Source organism: Myotis daubentonii, chromosome 2 (genome assembly GCF_963259705.1).
Source record: "Myotis daubentonii chromosome 2, mMyoDau2.1, whole genome shotgun sequence".
NCBI lineage: Eukaryota > Metazoa > Chordata > Mammalia > Chiroptera > Vespertilionidae > Myotis > Myotis daubentonii.
The window spans coordinates 106,811,505-106,825,824 of record NC_081841.1 but is presented as its reverse complement, the minus strand read 5'-3'; the positions used below and the strand labels follow the sequence as shown (position 1 = coordinate 106,825,824).

General features: G+C 40.2%; 1 protein-coding gene across 12 annotated transcripts in view; it reads right to left on the bottom strand.

Annotated features, from left to right (window-relative positions):
* The window catches only part of FRY (FRY microtubule binding protein), a 608,287-nt gene that overhangs the window by 87,933 nt on the left and 506,034 nt on the right, over positions 1-14,320 (bottom strand). For all 12 annotated transcript variants that reach the window (XM_059684112.1, XM_059684113.1, XM_059684114.1 and 9 more), the window contains 2 exons: positions 13,540-13,614; positions 11,273-11,443 (listed from right to left, as the gene is read on the bottom strand). In XM_059684112.1, coding sequence (XP_059540095.1) covers positions 11,273-11,443; positions 13,540-13,614 — 246 coding nt within the window. The remainder of the gene's footprint in view (positions 1-11,272; positions 11,444-13,539; positions 13,615-14,320) is intronic.

Below are 14,320 nucleotides of genomic sequence, written 5' to 3'. Positions count from 1 at the left end.
TAGTATTTTCTTATAATCCTTTGTATTTCTATGGTATCAGTTGTCACTTCTCCTCTTTCATTTTTGATTTTATTTATTTGTTTTTTAAAATTAAAACTTTACTGTTTAAACTATTACATATGTCCTTTTTTTTCTCTCCCATTGACCTCTTCTAGCCTGCCCCAGACGCCTGCCCCAGGCCTTTACCACCCTATTGTCTGTGTCCATGGGTTATGCATATATGGATACAAGTTCTTTGGTTGATCTTTTTCCACCCACCCACCCTCCCCTGCCTTCCCTCTGAGATTCGACATCCTGTTCCATGCTTCTATGTTTCTGGATCTATTTTGTTCATCAATTAATTTTATTCATTAGATTCTACATATGAGTGAGATCATGTGAAACTTGTCTTTCTCTGACTGGCTTATTTTGCTTAGCATAATACTCTCCAAGTCCCTTTATGCTGTCTCAAAGGATAAGAGATCCTTATTTTTTTCCTTTTTAAAATATATTTTATTTATTTCAGAGAGGAAGGGAGAGGGAAAGAGAGATAGAAACATCAATGATGAAAAGAACCATTGATTGACTGCCTCCTGCACGCCCCCTACTGGGGGTCAAACCCACAAGCCAGGCATATGCCTTTGGCCGGAATCGAACTTGGGACCTTTCAGTCCTCAGGCCGATGCTCTATCCACTGACCCAAACCAGTTAGGGCAAGATCCTTATTTTTTACTCTCTCTCTTTTGTTCTTGATTCTGATTAAATGCTTTTTAATCTTGTTTATCTTTTCAAAGAACCACTTCTTAGTTTCAGTGACTTTTCTATTGTTTTCTTAGATTCTATTTTGTTTCCACTCTGATTTTTATTATTTTCTTCCTTCTCCTCACTTTTTTTTGTTTTGTTCTTTTTCTAGCTCATTTAATGTATGGTTAGATAGTTTGCCATTTTTCTTGTTTCTTGTGGTAGACGTATATTGATATAAAATTCCCTCTTAGGACTGCTTTAGCTTTACCCCGTAGATTTTGAGTTATTGTGTTTTCATTTTTCTTTGTCTCAAAGTATCTTTTGATATCTTTGTTATTCTCATTGTTAACCCATTCATTGTTTAGTAAAATGTTATTTAGCCTCCATGTGTTTGTGTTTATTCTTGGGATTGATTTCTAGTTTCATACTATTGTGTTTGGAGAAGATGCTTGATAAGATTTCAATCTCCTTAATTTCATTAATACTTGCTTTTGTGGCCTAACATGTGTTTTATCCTGGAAAATGTTCTATGTGCACCTGAAAAGAATGTATATTCTGCTGCTTTGGGGTGAAATACATCTGGTTGAATGTGTCATTTAAGGTCACTGTTTTCTAGTTGGTTTTCTGTGTAGAAGGTATATCCATTGATGTCAATGGGATTTAAAGTCCCTTATTATGACTGTACTAGAGGCCTGGTGCATGGATTTGTGCACTGGTGGGGTCCCTCAGTGTGGCCTACAGGGATTGGACTGAAACCGGCATCTAACATCCCCTGAGGGATGTAGTAGTGCATGAAACAGCAGGCGGCCAGGGAGGAGCCACTCCCGCTCATCCTGGCCCTGCTCATCCCGGTCAGCCAAGTGTCTGCCCCATCTTCCACTGCCGCCCCTTGCATCTCCTAGTCTGCCACACCCAGCTATGAAGAAATGGATCCCTAGGGTGGAGCTCCCACAGCCTCAGTAGGGGTGTAGACTGAGGCTCAGAGAAGTGGGGTGAGTGCCCAAGGGGCACCCAGGGCAGACTGGGGAGTTGCAGTAGCTGCACTGCGAGGCCCACTTTGCATGCCATCCTATAAGTCCTGGGGTGGCTCTGGTCTGATAGGAGGAGGCAGGTGCTAGGGACTGAGTTCCTGGTCTCTTTTTTCCCTCCCTCTGTCCTTTGGTTCTGGCTGCTCAGGGAGGACATGATCAGAGAGGTGGGTTGGGGGAGCCATGCCTCCGGAGCAGTGCCGGGGTAGTGGCAGAATTTGGGCTGATGGCCCCGCCTCCCAATGGGAACTGCAGCTCAGCCCCACCTGCTTGTGATCTTCCATAGACTCAATTGCCTGTTTCTCTTTTCATCTGTCCAAGTTGAATGCCCCCTGGTGGTCAGTGTGTGTCATAGCAACTGGTTGACAGGTTGCTTAGGCTTTTATATATATAGATTACTATTGATCTCTCCCTTTATGTCCACCAATATTTACTTTGTTTATTTAGGTGCTCCTATGTTGGGTGCATAAATGTTTACAAGGGTTATATTGTCTTGCTGGGTTGGTCCCTTTATCATTATGTAATGTCTTTCTTTGTTTCTTATATCCTTTGTTTTAAAGTCTATTTTGTCTGCTATAAGTATTGATACGCCAGCTACTTTTAGTTTCCATTTGCATGAAATATTTTTTCCATCCCTTAACTTTTGGTCTATGTGTGTCTTTTGATCCGAAGTTGGCCTTTTGTAGACAGCTTATTTATTGGTCTTGGTTTTTTGGTTTTGTTTTTTTTTTTTTTTGGTTTTTTTTTATCCATACAGCTACCCTATATATTTTTAAATTGAATTTATTGGGGTGACATTGGTTTGCAATGCCATACAGGTTTCAAGTGTACAACGCAATAAACATCATCTGCACACTGAATAATGTGCCCATCACCTCAAGCAAAGTCTATTTCTGTCCACATTCCCTACACCCCCTTTGCCTACCTTCTTTTAGCCCCCTATGTCTTTCAATTGCTGCATTTAAACTATTTAAAGTAATTATTAGTAGGTACATAGTGATTGCCATTTCATTTTTTATATTTATGTTCCTCTTTTTTTGTCTTCTTAAAGAAGTCCTTTTAACATTTCTTATTATATTGGTTTGATGGTGATGACCTCCTTTAGCCTTTTCTTGCCTTGGAAGCTCTTTATCTCTCCTTCAATTTTAAATCATGGAATTGCTGGGTAAAGTAGTCTTGGTTGTAGGTCTTTGTTTTTCATCACTTTTAATATTTTGTGCCAGCCCCTTCTGGCCTGAAAAGGGAACTTTCTGTTGAGAAATCAGCTGACAATCTTTGTGGAGTTTCCTTGTAGGTAAGTGTCTTTCTCTTGCTGCTTTGAAAATTCTCTCTTTGTCTTTAACCTTTGCCATTTTAATTATGATGTGACTTGGTGTGGGACTCTGAGTTTGTCTTGTTTGGGACTCTTCATTTCCTGGACATGTATGGAAGTGAAATAAAGTTTTTTCTTTGCCAGTTAGAGAAGTTTTCAGTTATTATTTCTTCAAATAGGTTCTGAATCTGTTGTTATCTCTCTTCTCCTTCTGACACCCCTATCATAAGAATACTGTTATGCTTGATGTTTTCCCAGAGGTCCCTTTAGCTATCCTCATTTTTAAATTGTTTTTTCTTTTTTCAAATTGTTTTTTTTTTCTGTTCTGATTTGGTGTTTTCTGCTACCTTGTCTTCCAAATCACTGACTCAATTCTCTAATCTGTTGTTGATTCCTTCTAGTGTATTCTTCATTTTACTTACTGTATTCTTTATTTCTGAGTATTTTTATAAGGTTTTAATGTCTCTTTTTATGCTTACTATCTCTTTGTTGAAATTCACACTGAGTTCATTCTTCCATATGTTCCTTGAGCATCCTTGCTACCAATGTTTTGAACTTTGTATCTGGTAGATTGCTTTTCTCCATTTTATTTATTTATTTTTCTAGAGATTCCTATTCCATTCCACTTTTTTCATTTGGGATATGCTTCTTTGTCTTTCCATTTGTCTACCCTAAGTGTTTATTTCTTTGTACTAGGTAGATCTGCTATGTCTCCCATAGTAGGTGTCCTGTGGGGCCCAATGGGGCACTCTATCTGATCACCAGAACTGCGTTTTCCAGGAGTGTGCCTTGTATGGGTTGTGTGTGCCCTGCTGTTGCAGTTGAGTCTTGATTGCTGTTGGCACATCAGTGGGTAGGTTTGACCCTCGGCCTGGCTGGCTTGAGGATTATCAATGACCACAGCATAAAAGCTATTGTGCTGTGGCTGTCCCCACAGAGAAGGAGTTGCCCTAACAAGGTCTGTGCCTGCTGAGACCTCCCTCTGGGTGTGTCACTTGGGACACTAATCTGGTGGTTCTTTGTTGTGGTCTGAGGCTGGTCATTGGGTGTGTTGGTTTGGGGGCCCCTTGGGAAGGACTCCAGTGCAGGGCCATGTCAGATGCTGCCTGTTACAGGACTGAGCTACCTGTTAGGTACTACCTAGCAATCCTCAGTTGATAACTGCCTATTCTGGGCTTGGCTTTGCATGGGAGGGGCTACATTGCAAACCAAGGCCCGTTGCTACAAAAGACCTCAAGCACACCAAGACCTGCTGCCACTTGTCAGCTACCTGTAATGCTCAGCCACTGAAAGAGCCCTGGGTGGCATGCGAGTTGGGTGAGGCACCACCTGGGTTAAGGGCAAAGCAAGTTTTAAAGAAAGCTATGAGTTATATCTCAGACTTTGTTTACAAACCATATGATATTAAGTATGTTTATTTGACCAACATAAAATGTTTTTGTAGAAATTAATTTTGGTTTTATTTTCTCTCTCTCTCTCTCTCTCTCTCTCTCTCTCTCTCTCTCTCTCTTACTTTTTATTGATTTATTGGGGGTGACACACTGATTAATAAAATTATATAGGTTTCACGTATACAATTCTATAATAAATCATCTATATATTGTATTGTGTGTTCACAATATTTTTCTCTCTCTCTTAAGACAGGAATAATAGAAGGGAAATATTACATCTCATTGGTAAGCAAGTTTTAACTGAAACGAATAGGTAATCTGAATAACATCTAGTATAGAATCCTTCCATTTATGAGTCATTTGAAGCACTGTCTGATGGCTCACTATTAACTTTTTAGGGTGAGAGTTCAGTTAATACAATAATATAATATGAGAGATGCAAATTACTGTTAAAATTAGTGAGCATTAAATTGATTAATTTTCCTCTGGTTTAAGGGCTATTTCTTCTGGCTCCTAATAACACAAAGCTTGATAGAATAGTTCACAGATCTCTCATAAAGCAAATGCTTAGCTATTCCAAAATCTGTTTTGGTGATTCATGGTAGAAGGCAACAGGTAAGAATCCTAAACACATTCTGGATACAATATGCAAATTATCATTAATCAACCCCATTTATTATCGTTTTAGGACTATTAGATTATACAAAGAAATCAGATTCAGGATATGATTTCTATATTGTGTAGCTATATCTGCTGTTTTATCTGTATCAGCACCTTTTACCTATATCTGTACTTTTTATCCATATCTGCACCTTTTATCTATATCTGCTGTGACAAATTACTACCAAATAAAGTTTTTTCGGAGCTGCCGGGAGAAACTAAGATGGCGGCATAGATAAACACCGGGAAATTGTCGCCTCACACAACAATTGAAGAATACCGCAAGGGTCAGAGCAAACATCGTCCAGAACAACAGGAAGGCTGGCTGAGTGTAATTTCTACAACTAGAAGAAAAGAGGGGCACGCTGAGAGCCAGCGGAGCTGCGGAGGTGAAGTGCAGAGGTACGGCGGCGGCTCGCACGCGCGGAAAGGGGGTGGCGCCTGAGGACGCGGCTGTCTTTTTGAATCACAAGCTCCCGACTGCTCTGAACTCCGGTTCCAGCGGGTCTCTGGGGACCCAGGGCTCATACGGGGAGAGGCTGGTCTGTCAGGCGGCAGCGGGCGAACTTGAGGGCGGCTTTCCCTCAGAGGTGCTTGCAGCCGTTACCGGGATACTGAGACGCGTGGCTCCGGGCGTGGAGAATCACCATAGCTGCTTTCACCGCCCTTTGACTCCCTGAGACCCCGCCCCACCCAGGCTGCGGCAGAGGCTTTTGCATGTGAATGTACCTAACTACAGCCCAGCCAGGCAGACCCAGAACTTCCAAGAGAAGGCCCAAGGCCCCGCAGCGGCTTGCATTGCTTCACAGCTGAGCCTCTTCGTGGCTCCTGCTGTGTGGCCTCAGGCAGGGGCTGAATTAGCACCTCCTTAGATCCAGGAGCCACTCTACCCAGTGGTCAGAGGGGGACCATTCTCCCACTTCAGACACAGCTGATTCCCACAGCCAATTGGCCTGGAGGTCAATTCCTCCCAGTGATCCTACAACAACCAAGGCACCAAGAGTGCACCAAGAGTGTCTACCCCAGGTAACTGGGGAGGCTGAGCCACTGGGCCCTACAGGACACCTGGCACGCAGGGCCACTCTATCAACACAGGGAAGCAGCCAAAATGTGGAGACAAAGAAAAAGGTCACAAATGGCAGAAACGGAGAAAAGCAAACGGCTGGATATAGAGTTCAAGGCCACGTTTATAAGGTTTTTCAAGAATTTTATGGAAACCGCCGATAAATTTAATGAATCCCTCAAGGAGTATAGTGAGACCATGGAGGACATGAAAAAGGACCAACTAGAAATTAAGCATACACTGACTGAAATAAAGAATAATTTACAGAGATCCAACAGCAGACAAGAGGATCCCAAGAATCAAGTCAAAGATTTGAAATACAAAGAAACAAAAAATACCCAACCGAAAAAGAAAAAAGAAAAGAGATTAAAAAAATATGAAGATAGTGTAAGGAACCTCTGGGACAACTTCAAGCGTACCAACATCAGAATTATAGGGGTACCAGAAGGAGAGAGAGGGCAAGATATTGAAAACCTTTTTGAAGAAATAATGACAGAAAACTTCCCCTACCTGGTGAAAGAAATGGACTTACAAGTCCAGGAAGCGCAGAGAACCCCAAACAAAAGGAATCCAAAGAGGACCACACCAAGACACATCATAATTAAAATGCCAAGAGCAAAAGACAAAGAGAGAATCTTAAAAGCAGCAAGAGAAAGACAGTCAGTTACCTACAAGGGAGTACCCATTCGACTGTCAGCTGATTTCTCAACAGAAACCATGCAGGCCAGAAGAGAGTGGCAAGAAATATTCAAAGAGATGAATAGCAAGAACCTGCAACCAAGATTACTTTATCCAGCAAAGCTATCATTCAGAATGGAAGGTCAGATAAAGAGCTTCACGGATAAGAAAAAGCTAAAGGAGTTCATCACCACCAAACCAGCATTATATGAAATGCTGAAAGGTATTCTTTAAGAAGAGGAAGAAGAAAAAGGAACTCTTACCATTTGCCACAGCATGGATGGAACTGGAGAGCGGATAAATACCACAGGATCTCACTCATTTGTGGAATATAATGAACAACATAAACTGATGAACAAGGACTGATCCAGAGACGGAGAGGCATTGATTGGACTGTCGGGCCTTGGAGGGAAGGTAGGGGAGGGTGGGGGCAAGGGGGAAAGATCAACCAAAGGACTTATATGCAAGCATATAGGCCTAACCAATGGACACGGACACCGGGGGGGTGAGGGGATGAGCGGGGGGGTAGGGGGGGGCGTAGAGGGTACACATATGTAATATCTTAATCAATAAAAAATATTAAAAAAAAATAAAGTTTTTTCCTGGTGCATATGCTAACTATTGTGCTGAAATTTAAAAATAGCTATTTTAGGGGGAAAAAAAACTTGGAAAGGCAAGAGTTCTGGAAAGAAAAAGAGAACACAATGTGTGAAGAAATAAAAAAATATATAAAGAAAAATGAGAATGCTAGATAGAGAAAAAAAAGAATGTGAAAATGACTAGGAGAAATATACAAATATAAATGTAAAATATAAATTCATAAAACTGGTTCTTTTGTACCAAATCAGTTGATGGGTTGGATGAAGTATCTCAGGGAACAATTCTGGAGGTATCCCCACTGACCATGAGATAGAACCATAAGCTTTCACAGAAATATGAATGTCTAGATCCTAGAATACTACACCGGGCATAGACTGCTGTTACTGTTGATTTGGTGAAAATGTGGATTAATGAGGCATGAGAATTGAGAATTATACCTGTACTAGAGGCCCGGTGCATGAAATTCATGCATGGGGAGGGGGTGCTGTCCCTCAGCCCGGTCTGTGCCCTCTCGCAATCTGGGACCCCTTGGGGGATGTCCAACTGCCGGTTTAAGCCCGATCTCTGCAGTCAGACATCCAGCAGTCAGACATCCCTATCACAATCCAGAACCGCTCACCCCTAACCACTCATCTGCCTGCCTGCCTGCTCACCCCTAACCAACTCACCTGCCTGCCTGCCTGCTTGCCCCTAACCACTCACCTGCCTGCCTGCCTGCTCACCCCTAACCAACTCACCTGCCTGCCTGCCTGCTCACTCCTAACCACTCGCCTGCCTGCCTGCTCAATGTGTGTCATAGTGACTGGTCATTCTGGTCATTCCAATCATTCCGCCATAACGGTCGCTTAGGCTTTTATATATATAGATTAGAGCAATTGAGAAAAAAGACGTCTTATATCACACACCCATCAGTGTGAATATGCATACAAACAAGCATACATATGCTGGAAGGGAGGAAGAAGCAACTCTGTTGTTATCAATCTGCATTAATGCAAAACATTGGCTTGCATACCTGAAAAAAGAGCATCCTCTTACCTGAAGCTCCTGGGCAGCAGATGGGGTGAACAGAGAAACAAATTAAAAGGTCTATTTAAAATAATGATATTAAGGACACTAAAGTGTTTTTCTCTTAGTTTTAACACAATGAACAGTGCTAACAATATATACTTCAGTAGATGCAACTTAAACAAAGGTAAAGGTATATACACCCAAGGAGAAAATCAACATCAAACCAGAAATTCCCAACCTCATAGTGGTAGATGATGGAATTGGGGCAATAAGTCACAAATACAATTTCTGAAACAGCTTTCCCCTTGTGTGGCCAATTTTCTGTCCTCAACACTTTTGCGGGAGGGGGGATGACTAAGTATTTGTGAGAAAATTGTGAAATGTCATGGGAAAATGTATCAGGGTCATCAACTGGAACAAAAAGATAGTGTCACCTGATCCTGCTCACCAAGAGAAAGGTGTGTGTGATCATGGTCTCTCCACTGCTGATATGCAGTTAACAGCAAAGACACAGCACCTTGCAAAGATTCTGAAAAGTTCAAGGCCAAACCCTTACCAATATTAGGCAATAAATTATGAGGCAATTTAATGAAAAGAAGTAGATGTAACCAAAAAACTGACTTTTTTGATAATTATGTTTTTATCTAGAAGGTAAATATGCTTAACTTTCTCAGATGAGGAAAAACTGAAATTATTCACCAATGATAGTACAAAGGAATGGACATTGAGACACTGCTAGAAGCTTTATTTAGGTTACCTCACTAAATGCTCATATTCACTCTATAGACAGGTATTATCATACCCATTGAGTATCTGAGAAAGCCAAGAGAAATTGCATGCTCATGGTCATACAGTGAGTGAGGTCAGTGGCAGAGCTGTAATTCAAAGTTGGACCTTGCCTGGCTCCAAAGCCTTGCACTTTTTACGCTACCCCTCATAAGCATGGCAGCATCCCTTATTGTATCTTAGTGAGATGTGGTTAAAACTTTTTCACATGGTTTATTTTATTTGGGTACATATATGAAATCTTAATTATATAAGATAAAGTCATCACTGTGATGTAGTTCTTGTTGGCTAGGACAACATAGAGAACACCAGTAGTATTCATTACTTTTTGTCCCTGACAAACATTAGTGTCATAGTTATTTTCAAGTGATGGGCATCTCAGATTTTCCTTCCTTTATTTTGATAGGAATTAAATTTGTTAGTTGTTCTGAAACTGTGTCTGATTCTCCTGCTAGGTCATATTATATAACATGTTTTTCTTTGATTGACTTTAGAAAATGATGTGTGTCTTGCAAGGTCAATTTTTCCCTCTTTAGTTTTATTTTCAGAGTGAAGAGGGTGCCTGAGCTTGAATTCTAGCCTAGGAGAGAAGATGAGGTTAGCTGTTCAGGCCAGGGAACTCATGTTTTGACATTCCATGTAGCTCTGGCTCAGAGATATTCAAAACCATTGTATTTCATGGAAGACTTAAAACAATCATCACCACAGTTCGAGATTGATATCTTTATTACTAATTGTGATGAACAGTCAGAAAATTCTGCACTACTTTCTACTGGTTCTAGAACAACTCAAGGTGAAAAGCTGACACTTATTTTAAAGTTGCTTTGCAGTAAGTGCCTTTAGCTCTTTACATACTGGGCTGCAAAACTTGTGTCCAGGAAAAGATTGGTAAAGAAAATACTGTTCCTTCTGAGGATGTGATTCTCCCTTGCTGGCACAGATATCTAGGGTCATCAGTGGCCAAAGGGACAAAAGCAGATAGCCCCTTGGCCTCACCTTGATATAAACGAGTTGGTCAGCAGTCACCCTTTTAGGGAAGGTAAGAAGTTAATTACGGTAAGAAGTTGGTTAAGTTAGGAGGTGCCTTTCCACTATAGGAGACGATAAACTTTGAATCTGGGCCTCGGCTTTAACTTTAAGTATAGCAGAAAGCCCTTTCTTTGGGAAATAGACTGTGTACAGTTACATGTGAGCTCAAGCATGTTGACTAACACCAGGAGCTGACTTGGTACCAGGGGTATCCGGCATATTCACACATACCAATCTCCCTTTAGTGAATTTCGTTTCCACCTTTTGAGGCAAAGGATTATAACTCAACTGGAACACCCCCCAAACTATCAAAATGAGAGCAAAGGGATGATGTGTTGCCTTCCAATCCCAGATTTCAAAAATATGATTCATAACTGAAAGCATCTTATGACCATACTTGTCATCCAAATACACAAATCTGCCTTTGCCTATTGAGACTTGAGTTAAGCTGCTCCAAGTGTGGGGAAAACCTGCCACCCATCTACATCAGAGCCAGAAACTCTCCTGTGCCCTCCATCCTGTTTTGAGTTCTAATGACCTAATCAGGCAGCACAAAGGCCCCAGAGGCCTCAGGCTCCTGGCTTATTTTGTCGTAGGCAAGCTTCCAAGTAATGGAATTAGAGCAATTTCATGTTTATAAGCATTAAATGCTCTGTTTGTTTTAGCCAGATACCAGCAAACAGGTTCAGAACTTGAATATTTTGTGTGTGTGTGTGTGTGTGTGTGTTTAAAGCTCACTGTTGGACTTACACACAGCCTTTGTATGGTCATCAGCAGTCAAATTATGGCCATTTAAAAATAATCTGGCATGTGGGCTCAGACCGGAAGGGTGTGGTAACTTGTGCCAAAGTGAAGCTGCTGAACTTGGAATACGTTGATTTAAAATAAAGGTTACAGCTTTTCAATGAAAGACACAGTTATAAAAATTCATTATTTAGTAGGTAAAAAGAAACTTTGTTAGTCAAGTGGGTTATTTTTAGAGAAAGTACTGTACCTCTCCGTCCTCTAGTTCTACATCCAGGAAATCGAAGTCCCTAAAGACTCTGAACTGTTGCTCACTGTTTGTGTCATCCATGCTCTCCGGTTCTCGGGCACCGTCCTCGGAAGAGGCCAAGCTCGGCTGATGCTCCAGCAGGTCCAAGTCCCCGCATGATGAAAAAATTACCTGCAAATCCAAAAGGTCCCGTCCTGAGAAACCATCTCCCTCTGGTTGTTTGTGCTACAAAAAACCCATCACTGGCTCTCCATCACACTGTTTCCAGGACACACCTAATTCCTCAGGCAGATATTTTTAGGATGTTATTATTTATGTTGGACAGGTGCCTTCAGATTAAAATTAGTGCAAAGACACAAGTTCATGCACCAGGAAAATGTTTCAAGAGTCAAATGGCTGCTTACTGGATGAAGACTTGACCCTACCTGGATGTGTATGTGTATGTGTGTGTGTGTATGTGTGTATGTGTGTGTGTGTGTGTGTGTGTGTGTGTGTGTGTGTGTAGGGGCATCTGTGCGTATTTGTGAGACAACTGTATGTGTGTTCACAAATCAGCAGCCAAGACAAGTTCCACTGTTTCTGAACTGACTGAGGTTGGTACTTGTACATACTCACACACAGATGACACACAGTGTCACACAATATTTTCAGGATTCCCAATACCAAGATAAGCTATTATAGAATGAACTATGAGAGCAAAGAATTAACCCTTTCAGAGATAAACCAGGAACTGGAAAGGAATAAGAAACAGAAGCCAAAAGGTATAATACTTGCTCATTTGAAGTACAGAAGTGTAGCTGAGCAACCATGCTCATAATTTACACTTAAATTCCTAACCTATTGATTTAACAAAACAAGCCTTTTTCTATTAAAAACTTTAATACAGTAATATTTTAAAATTAAAATTTTTGTTTGGGGTCTTTTTGCTGTGTCATCTTAACAGAACTTTGTAGAAATAATAAGCTACAAATGAAGCTAAATGTTTTGTTATTCAGCCTTTCCTGAATGCAGATTGATATTAAATAAAGTGAACAGGATTCTTATTTAACTGTTACAACATCCAGTCATCCTTGAAAAGTAGGCAATCATTTAGAAGAATTTAAATACACAAATGTCTATCAAAAGTAAAAGAATGAGAGGATTTACAGGTACTTTTTTTCTCCAGTATTTCAGGACAGTCATTATTTCTCATGTGTGTACGTGATACAGTTTGTGCAGGTATTACATATGGGCATGTAAGACAGACAACACAGAGGGCCAGTCAACTAGTGAGAGACAAGATGAGAATTCTGGCTTCCTCAGTTGTGCTGCTGCTCTTACTTGTAACACCCTCCAGGTAAACATTTCCAGCCAGAAAGGCCTCAGCACAGAAACAGGAGGTTCGGATCTGAAGGAGGAAGTGCCACCTGCTAAGGCAGTAAGAAATGGCCCTGGCTGGCAGGGCTGCATTGCGAAGGCCAAGTGCTCCTGTTTCTCTCCCTTGTGAGCTTGGAGGCTCCACCTGCTCTAGCCACTGTCATCTAGTTCCCTCTGCCCTAAATAATGTCACAGGGTTAGCAACAAACCCACTGATCACTAACACCAAAATGGTGACTTCAATGGAGGCCAAGCTGAGCTTATAACTGGCTAGGGCACATTGCCAGACAGTCAAAAAAATATCTGGTGAAGTCCGACTCTGAGATTTTTATTGCTTTTGCTACAACAGATTCACATAAACAATTTGAATTTTCTAAATTTTAGAAGGGCTTCAGAAGCTAACTTCTAATACTTTAATTATTCATATATTTCGAAACCTGATGGCATGGTTTTAAAAAACTGTAACATCAGTGGAAATTTATATGAGAAAAAACATGATAGCCTATCATTATTTTCACCTTTATTGTGAATAAAATAATAACATCACAGTAAGAGTTGTGTGTACAGAATAAAATTATATCCAAAAGGAATGTGTATCATATTTGGTGGTGCAGTAAAATGGGCATTTTTATTTTAAAAATTAAGAAGTTTTAAAAATTGAAAATAACTGAGTATTTATTTACAGAAAGCCTGGAACAAATAGCCAACAAAATCTTTCATTGTTTCTGAATTAAGATGAGACTAAAAACCATGGTGTGGGGAGAAATGATGTAGGAGTTTGATCTAGATGGTAGATATTATACTTGTAATTCATAGGTAAATCTTCTAAACTTGTTTTGACCAAAGGTAAAAACAGACCAAAGTAAAAAAGAAGTGATACCAAAATACATGTGATATGTGCTAGAACTTACTGATGGATTTTTGCTCAATCCTACTTCTTGGCCACACAGAGAAAGGACATGCACCAACTTCTCTTTTGTCCTCTTCTGGAAAAGAAACACACAGGCAGATTATAATCATGGCATCTTGTGACCAGATCTGCTCTTATACATAGGGCTATCATACTGGAAATGTGACCAGTGAGAACTGAGATGTAAAATGCACACAGACTTGGCATGAAAAAAGAATGTAGAACATTGAATTAATAATTGTGAAATACTGATTACATGTTGAAATAATATTTTAGACATATTTGGTTAAGTAAAATATGTTATAAATTCATTTTACCTGTTTGCTTTAACTTTTTAAAAAAGGTGACTATTAGAACATTTAGAGTGAGGGTCACCTTCTATTTCTATGATACAGTACTGATCTAAGTTTTCCCAAGGTGGGGGATCAGGGTCTGAAAATCAACCTCAAGATTCTTTAGTAGATATTCATCCCTTTCCTTTATAATCTTTCTTATATGCTACAACTTTCAGCATTAGCAATGCTTTCCTTAAACCTAAATTAAATCTATTATGTTAACAGCCCAAACCTATTTTCCTTAAAGAGGAGACTAACTTTACTTTGTGCAGAATTTAAAAAACTCAGTTATTTTCAAGCTGTATTAAATATGTTGAATTTATTTTTCCTAAAGTTAAACAACTTTAACTCCTTTTTGTGTTCTCCATACACCTCATGTTTTAGCACCTTAAGCAAGCAGATTCTTCTGTAAGACATCACATTTTCCAGTAACACAGATCAACTAGG